Source organism: Etheostoma cragini, chromosome 6 (genome assembly GCF_013103735.1).
Source record: "Etheostoma cragini isolate CJK2018 chromosome 6, CSU_Ecrag_1.0, whole genome shotgun sequence".
NCBI classification, from domain to species: domain Eukaryota; kingdom Metazoa; phylum Chordata; class Actinopteri; order Perciformes; family Percidae; genus Etheostoma; species Etheostoma cragini.
The window spans coordinates 27,730,922-27,740,040 of record NC_048412.1 but is presented as its reverse complement, the minus strand read 5'-3'; the positions used below and the strand labels follow the sequence as shown (position 1 = coordinate 27,740,040).

At 40.2% G+C, this 9,119-nt stretch overlaps 1 protein-coding gene across 1 annotated transcript in view; it reads left to right on the top strand.

The window, feature by feature from the left end:
- rhbg (Rh family B glycoprotein) overlaps positions 1 to 9,119 on the top strand; it is a 29,263-nt gene that overhangs the window by 8,059 nt on the left and 12,085 nt on the right. The window contains exons 6-9 of the mRNA XM_034873627.1: positions 2,912 to 3,049; positions 3,815 to 3,948; positions 5,411 to 5,532; positions 7,010 to 7,087. Coding sequence (XP_034729518.1) covers positions 2,912 to 3,049; positions 3,815 to 3,948; positions 5,411 to 5,532; positions 7,010 to 7,087 — 472 coding nt within the window. The remainder of the gene's footprint in view (positions 1 to 2,911; positions 3,050 to 3,814; positions 3,949 to 5,410; positions 5,533 to 7,009; positions 7,088 to 9,119) is intronic.

Here is a 9,119-nt window from a genome sequence, read left to right as displayed (position 1 = left end):
ATCATTGCCGTCTTGCTCGGAGTTGAACTGTAAGTCATCCTGATTTCTAGATGTGACTTTCCTGTGCTGACGGCGGTCAAACCTGTGGGAATTGGCAACAATAACCTAGGGAGGACAGAACAAGGAGTTAAGACCCATTTGTGTGTGTGTGGGGGGGGGTGGGTTCTTTGAAAAATTCCAAAATTGACCTTTCCCAAAAAGATGAGTTTCTTCCGCATGCTGAAAACGCACTCGCACTCTAATAACACTAAGATCTCTTTCTAGAAATTGACAAATCAAGTCATGCATGGAGGTTAGTGAACCTGAATTTCTAGTTTCAGGGAGACTCCTACAGCGTTTCTAGCTGCAATAACACGCATGAGTGAAACTATGTGTCCGTGTGAGTCATGTTGGTTTTAAACCAAATCCTTTCTGGGATTTTGATTGCACTTTGGTGAAATAGCTACTGAGAAATTATGAAAAGCCACTTCCCCACATGGTCTTCAAAACATCTTAAAAAATGCATGTTGTGAACAATTTGAGTAATGTTTTAATTTATCTTTTTAATTCCCTAATTGTTCCCCCAGTTAGGACTAAATTAATTGCTTATAATGCCTCTAAATCAATCAAAGGCAGGGACAAATGGACTAGAAGGGGAAAATCTCACATCCCCACCCTCCGGGGACAAATTGCACCCTGGGTAACGGGGTTCTTGCCGGTTTTGATCACCTGCTGCAGAGGTTCATGATATCGGCTTGTTTTTCTTCCTGTACTTCATGTTATTATCACTGGGTCTTTGGCACAGACCCGCTACGTGTGTTTATTCTACTCTCCCATCTGATTTTTGTTTATTTGGACATTTAACTTATGTGGAGCATGCAAGACTTAACGTGTCAGTGCTGATTATCTAAAGTGAAATATTTGAAGTTGGCGGATATTTTCTTTGACTTTTAAGCCCCAGTCATCTAGTTTGACTCTAATTGTTGTTTTTTTTCTTCAAAGATTTATCTATTTTAGATTAGGGGCTGTTCAGTATTTATGGAATGGACCACCGGAGGAAAATAAGGGAGGGGATCATGTCTTTGTATTTGAGGGAAGGGTCATCAAATGTTCGACTGGGAGAGGTGACCCAACTTTTGCATGAAAAACAGCATTTCGAAGTGACTTGTGTGGTGTGTACTTTTCCATGTAGCCCCCCCTTGACCCCCATCGCTGGGTCTGACCCAACGAAAACTACTTTAAAGTTGCTTTCTTTGAGAATGAAACCCTCTAGTCAACTGCACCACCAGTTGCCAAAGTAATGTCACTGACATGGAGATGGAATATAATGAAGCGGACTAGCTCAAAGGTTTCGCGTTGCCTTGAGCTCTACCACCCACGGAAAACACTGAGCTTCCACGTGTGCCAGACGGCCTGTAGGCTATATCAATTAATTTAAAATGAAACTGGACAGTTGGTGCTAAGTGGAGCATGTGAGCTCTGATCACGGTTACATGTCAGTTAAACTTGTCATTGTCAATCGTGTGTGTGTGTGTGTGTGTGTGTGTGTGTGTGTGTGTGTGTGTGTGTGTGTGCGCGCTTTTGGTTAATTTATTACAGATTGTGCTTTGTTAAATAGTCTCAATGTTTTCATTTTATTTCATGTGAATACTAGTTTACTAGAGGAGTAACTTAGTGTTTGAAGTAATGCAGGAAGTGTGCATTTAGCTTCCATGCTTATTGTGTTTCTACCACAATGTTAAATTAAATCTACTGAAATGGCCACTTTAACGTTGGATTTGATGTGTAAGAGGAGAAAGCTGAGATTAGTCATAGTTCTAAAAACGTGGCCACCTATACATATTTGCAAAGCATAAACCAGAGCTGAAGGCATCAATACACTGTTGTCAAGGGTCATGCATTCCCCCCCCAAATCATTTTGGAGGGCCATAGAAACATGTACTGCTGGGAGGGTCTAGTCTTTTTTGACTAAAGATCCCAAAACGCCCTCTGGTAGCCCCTTGAAAATGCACGTTAATCATTTCTGTAAATGTACCAGTGTTAGGCAGATGGTGGTCCTAGTGGTGGGAGGAAACCCCCTGCAAACAAGGGGACCAGGCCCTGCCTGGACCGTGGACCAGGCCCTGCCTGGACCGGGGACCAGGCCCTGCCTGGACCGGTGATGGAGCCCACTTGCTGTAAGGCAGAAGTGCCCAGCACCTTGGGACTTTTAAACCATATGAGTCAGCCTTTAACCGGGGCCATTGCCAGGACTTTAGAAATACTGAGGTCACAAGTCCAAGTCTCAAAGCATCCTGCCCAGAGGCTATTAAACCTGATCCATTTAATAAAATAAAAAGATTCCATGCATTTTTAAAACCGTTAACTCAAAGTTCTTTGTCAATACAGGGTGTTTATTTCCCCACGGGAGAGTTTAATATGTACGCGTGGTCACGGTCCGTGGCAGGAAGTCGCGGTTTAAATGCATCGTGAAACGGTCACGTTTGGCTAAGAACAAATCTACTTGGTAAACTTCAGCAAAAGATTGTGGTTTGGGTTAAAATCAGTGTTTTAACTTCATCCACTTACTTCCTGCTTTGCTCCCGTCATATTTACTACAGCCACTAGAGGGCGCCACCACTACCGATGTAACAGTCGTAATTGCTACTACTTCTTTGGGGCACAACAGCCTCTTTGGCAATTATATTTTCTCCCTTTATTTCTCGTAATGGTGTAAATGATTCATATGTTGACTTAAATGACAAAGTTATTTAGGCCTAAGCATTTGTTTTTGTAGTGTCCATAGAAAAACTAAATCAAAAATTCCCAGGTGAACTATTTTGGAACAGAGTTCCAGGTACAGTGCAGGGCCGTATGTGTATATCCATTTTATGCTTAAATAAAAGACATAAACATGTATTCTCACCCCTTTCTCTCTCTCTCCCCTTCCCAGGTCCACATCCAGAATGCCGCCCTGGCCGGCGGAGTCGCAGCAGGAACAGCTGGTGAAATGATGCTGACGCCGGTCGGCTCCATGATCGTTGGCTTCTTGGCCGGTATCATCTCTGTTCTGGGCTACAAGTACCTCTCGGTAAGGAGGATTCAGCATTTTAGGATTAAGTCAATGATGAAACGGGAGTAGAGCGGCAGATCTCGTGGTGGTGGAGGAGGAAAGAAGACTTTAAATGGTTCATTTTCTGCTAATGGGTTTTAAAGTTTGCTTTAGTGTCAGTTTCTGCTGTCATATCTGGGAAATGATCAAATCTAATAAAGATAAGGTGGAAATGGATGTGGGATATTTTAGAGCTGATGTAGTCATACATTTCATTACTGCTGCAATCAAACCCTACTTGCTGTACCACTCACTGCCTCAGGTGTAGTGTTTCAACCGAGAGCCACCTTTACAGAAATATTGGTGTTCATAGAGCAGCTGAGCTGCGAAGATTAATTGTTTAATCAGTTGTCAAGCTTTTAAGTTAACCACCAACTTCTGTAATTGTTCTGTTTGAGACATTTTCTCAATTCTGAATGCAGCTTTGTTAAATGAATATTTTCTAGTTTATTCTCTCCTTTGTGACCATCAACTGATAATCATTAAGTTGGGCTTTTGGGGCAACACTGAGCCACATTTTTCATTATTTTCTGACATTTTTATAGACCAAACAATTATTCCATTACCTGAGAATAGAATCCACAGATTAATTGACAATAAAAATAATTGTTGGTTGCAGCCCTGGTTAACAATGGATAAGTGTTGACCCAATGTTATAAATTGAAGACAGATGTGCATTTTAGTTTTTTCGAGTATTAGCTACAAGTCACATGATCAGCACTGTCTCTTCTTCCCCCCCCCCAGCCCATACTGGAGGGGAAACTGAAGGTCCAAGACACCTGCGGGGTTCACAACCTGCACGGCATGCCCGGCGTCCTGGGTGCGGTCGTTGGAGCTGTGACTGCAGCCGTGGCATCCAAAGACGTTTATGGAAAAGGGTAATCCTTAAATCCTTAAATCCTTTAATATGTATTATACTGTATCCAAACCAGAGAACGTGGTGGTTTTAAACACATAAACAGTTAGTTTGGCCGCTAAAAGGCCCAAAAACTACTTGGTAAAGATTGTGGTCTTGGGCTAAAATACTTACAGTACCTGATGCAGCTGCGTTTCTTCCGGAAAGTTACTACTACTTTACGTAGACTGTGCAAGGGAAATCCCAATCATTCCCAATCAGAGGGCATAGGTGTATCTTTGGAGATAACATAGGCACAGGCTTATTATTGCTAACTAAAATGCTAGTTAATATTAGTAATTAAACCTAAACTAACTTCCTGCTTTGCTCCAGTCATAATTACTATGACCACAAGAGGGCGCCATCTCTATTGGGACTATAAGGTGTAATTGCTGCATGAACAAATGTGTCTGTCTCTGTGTGCGCCCCTGTCTCTTTGTGTGCTCCTGTCTTGCGGTCTATGTCTGTTTGTGTGCTCGTGTGTGTCCGTCAATGAAGGCAAAAGCCAAACTGTTTAAAATCAAGCATCAATGTTATGTTTGGTACATCCCTGCTTGGTCGGCTCTGTCCCCTCAAGTCTCTGCTTTGGCTGTATGCATTTTCTCAGAGAAATTACAGTAACAGCCTCGAGCGTGTGTGCCAAGAGAAGCCGAAACGGGTTTTGCTGCAGGAGTGTTCTCAGCTGCAGATAATATCTCTTTGACGTTGCTGACAGATGGCAGCTTTCTTCAGGGTGCTCTCCCATTCATCATTTACTGCAAAGTCAACATGCAAGGCCCTGCTAAAAGACACTAAATCTGTGGTGACAGTGCAAGCTGTTCTCATGAACCTTTCACATACATCGCCAAGAAAAGCAATGCACTGTAATTCGTCTGGATTACTTCATGCACCACATTTGACTGCTGCTGTATAACTTGCTCAGGTCTGCATTGGGAGGGGGTGAGGTCCTGAAACGCAAAGATTCTCAAGCAAGGGAGCCGAGTTTGTCTTAAGTTAATGGGAAAACAAGACTTTAACCCGGGAAATGTGTTTGTGTCCAAGGAGCACTTCTTAAAGGAACACATCAACTCATTGGGACTTTAGCTTATTCACCATTTCCCCTAAGAGTTGGACAAGTCCATACACACCCTGATCATCTCCGTGCATGCTGTACCGCTGTCTGACGCCCCCAGCATTAGCTTAGCTTAGCTTAGCCTAGCACAGAGCCAGCAGCTAACGGCTCCATCTATGAACTGTCATGTGACATGCCCAGCAGGCGTAGTTTTGCAGGATATAACACAAATTGTCGTGCTAACTTTTCATTCATTAGAATGGTTTGATCAGTGTTATGTGAAGTCTGGTTACTACGTTTTCAGTGTTATCGGAGTTAAAACTACCACTATAGCCAGACTAATGATATCCATATATTTCTCATGTGTGCATATATTCCCTCTCCTCTGTTTCAGTATGGAAGACGTGTTCCCGGGTGTGGCTAAAGGAGAAATCACCGCGTCCTACCAGGGTGTCCGTCAGGCCATTTCCCTCGCCGTGACCCTCGGCATGGCCCTGTTGGGGGGGCTTCTCGTCGGTACGTGCCACCGCTTCATTATTCTGATAAAGACCTCAAACGGGACATCTGAACAAGAGGAAAAACAAAAATGCATTGAGTCAGAAACCAGTTTAACCCTCATGTTGTCCTTAAGTCAAATTTGGTCCATTTTCTTTTTTTCATCACAAAAAAATGTGCCTTCAAAATAAGCTGAAAATGTCAACATTAGAAATATCAAATAACTTTGGGGAAAAAACATCAAAAGCAACCACAACATTGAAAAAGTGACAATGTCAGAAAAAGCGACCATAGTGTTGACAATAAAAACACAACACCAGGTTTAAAGTCTGGGCATTACATGGTTAGTATATTAGAGGTCATGTTTCAAAATAAGGGCGGTTTAAAAAGCACCTTAACTGTGTTTCAATGTGAATCTCAACCCCCCATTGACATACAACACAATCCCTGAAACCCTAAAATGACTCATTTAACCCGCGTGTTGTCCTCCTGCCCAAGAGGCAACTTTTGTTTTTTGTCCAAATAAAACAAAAACAAAACTTGTACCACATTTTGTGTTTTTCCTGCACTTTTAGAGGTTTTTCTTTAACATTTGAAAGCTTTTTTTCAAAGTTTTTATCATTGTTTTGTTCAAATGCTAAACAATTGAATACAAAAATAACTCCTTCAATGAAAGTAGTGAACCAATCTTTTATTTTACTTGTAAAGAACCTTTTTTTGTGGACATTTTGGTTGATACAAACTCAAATTTCTGATATAAAAACTTTTAGTAAATGGGTCAAATTTGCCCAGAGGACAACAGGAGAGTTAAAATCATATTTAGATGCTTATAAACTTAAACGTCCTGACAAATCAGCACTTGCTGGGAAGATTCATTGAAAGAATTATTTATAATTATGCATGCATTGACTTACAATACAATCCCTAAAATGCTGAAATAACTAATTTAACTCTTGTGTTGTCCTCCGGCCCGTTAGGCAACTTTGGGTTTTTCTGTCCAAATTTGAAAAAAACAACTTATACCACATTTAGATTTTTTTTTTTTTTTGCGCTTTATAGATGTTTTTCTTAACATTTTTAAGCTTTTTTCAAAGTTTTTATATAGATTTTTTCCAAATGCTATACAAATGAATAAACGGATGATTGGTTCACTACTGTCATTGAATTTGTTTTACTTATTTGACATTTTGTTTGATAGAAATTCACATTTCTGATACAGAAACTTTAAGAAAATGGGTCAAATTTGACCCGAGGACAACTGTTAAAATCACATTTAGATGCTTATAAACTTGGAAAATTAGCACTTGCTGGGAAGATTCATTGAAAGAATTATTTTATAACTTATTGTGCATGCAGGTGCTTCCTCAGCCGGCAGGATTCGGGCTTTTGGAAACTCTTGCTTGTTTTGTTGACGCTCTCATCAGCTCGTTCTTTATTGTCCTTTCTCCAAACGCAGGTCATTATGGGTAAATATAAAAAGTTACCTTCTCTCACACAGGGTTCATTTTGAAGCTTCCCATCTACGGAGCTCCTCCTGACAACATCTGCTTTGAGGACAACATCTACTGGGAGGTGAGTTCCACGCGGCCAGATGTTAACCCTTTATTTCACCCAGCTGCAGTTTCGGATATTCATTTTCCTGCTTACTTCTCCAGAAGTTGAGTGAAACAGACCCCTTGGTACGTCTTGTGGTTCGGGAATTAATCTCTAAACTATAAAAGAGAATTCACGCACATGCTTGTCACCTTTGCATTGGTCTGAATTTTCTTTTATTTGGAGGTTTTTAAAGATATTGATGGGAGAAATTGTAATTTCGCTATAATTACATGGAGAGAGTGCTAAGTTTATACACTCTCAATTAAGTCTTTTTTTTTTTTTAAGTGATTTTAAAAACAACTAAAGACTCTTTAAGTCAGCTGAACATGCAATATGTGACTACAGATAAGGCCGAATATAACACAGGCTGCTGTCAATGGAGGAAACACCCCAGCAACATTTATTTGGGTTTAAATGGAACCTTTCTGTCAAAGAAATTAAAATGTTCTCTATAATTGGTACCAAATTATACAGATCTGTCCTGGAAATGAAGTTGTGACTCCTTTTTATTGGTGTTTTTAATTTCTAATGGTTTCCTGCAGAGAGGCCTGTAGTTGTGTGGATGTTACCTAATTATTGGGGGAATATGGACAGTGTTCTATTGGTGCATTCCCAATTAATACATTCCAAATAAATGGTAATCAAGCCAATAGAAATCAGCTTAAAATGCAAAGATTTGACTTTTTTTCTACAGGCAAGATCTTAGAAACTTTCAAATACTCCACATCATGACTTATTTAATTGGGTTGAAATGTTAAATTTATGTTATGAATTTAAATACCTGTAAAATAAAGCGTCACTGAGACATTATGCAAACTAGCCTGTTGTTTTGGTGACACTGTGGCTTTTAAATACCACAAAAATGAAGTAGATCTTCCATTTCCCTTAATTTCTCCATATATGGAGACTGAACTGTTCAAAAATACATGATCATTTAATATTAATCTGGGTTTAAAAGAGACCGGACTTCAAGGAAATTCCTTTTTTTTCTGACCAAATTACGTAGTTCAACATGTATTTTAAAAGCACATTTAAGGGAAAATTAAAAATAACCCTTCACCCTGGAGACATTTTGCACATTAGTGTTATTTTGGTGACGCGTGGCTTATAAAACCACCACAAATGAAGTAGATGAAGCATCAGTTCCACTCATTGAGTCCTTCGTGTGGCGTTCACTGACTCGTCACCAGGTGGCGCCGTCGCTCTGAGCCAGCCAATCAGTGACTGTGGTGCTGATGAGGCTGCGACCACCAGGTGGAGCAACGTTACACCACATGATGTCACAACCAGGTGCTCACACAGGCCCGTCCTGGTGATGTCACATCTCTCGCTTTGGGCTGACGTCATTCAGATTCCCCCACAATGCAACACACATCTGTGGCTCAGCATGCTTTTGTTTTTTTATAAATTAGGTGGAAAAGCACATCAGATATATGCGTATTATGTGTTGAAGGAAATGCAGATGTATGCCTTTTTTTTTGTCTTATGACGGAGGCATTTTCATATTATATCTGTGTGTTTTTTTGGTACAAGATATAACTCTACAACACTCTACCAACTACAACAAAAAACACCACCACCTCATTATTGTTAAAAAGAAAACTAATCTGCATCATAATTAGGCAAAAATACCCTCTACAGTAATGTCTACTTTTAAAAGTTGTACTTTTTCCTACAAAATTAAATAAAAAAAGTTGTGTTTTGAGCTTTAACTGTTAATTCATAAAAATATTTTGACATTAAAGACAAAGTACACCGACCAAATACCTTCATAACTCCTAGACGTGTTTACTACCTGGCTCTAAAAAAAAAATATTACTTGATTGATGCTCTGATTGCAGAAAGTCTTTAGTCTGTAGTTTTTAATTCTTAAATCTATGCAATATGCATCTGAACAAATGCACAACCCTGGACACGCAGCGCTCCAGAGACCTGGACGGCGTGGACCTTTAAGACAAATGGCGCGGCAAGACGGGCACCTTAAAGTGACAATTAGCCTGGAAGGTGGGGGG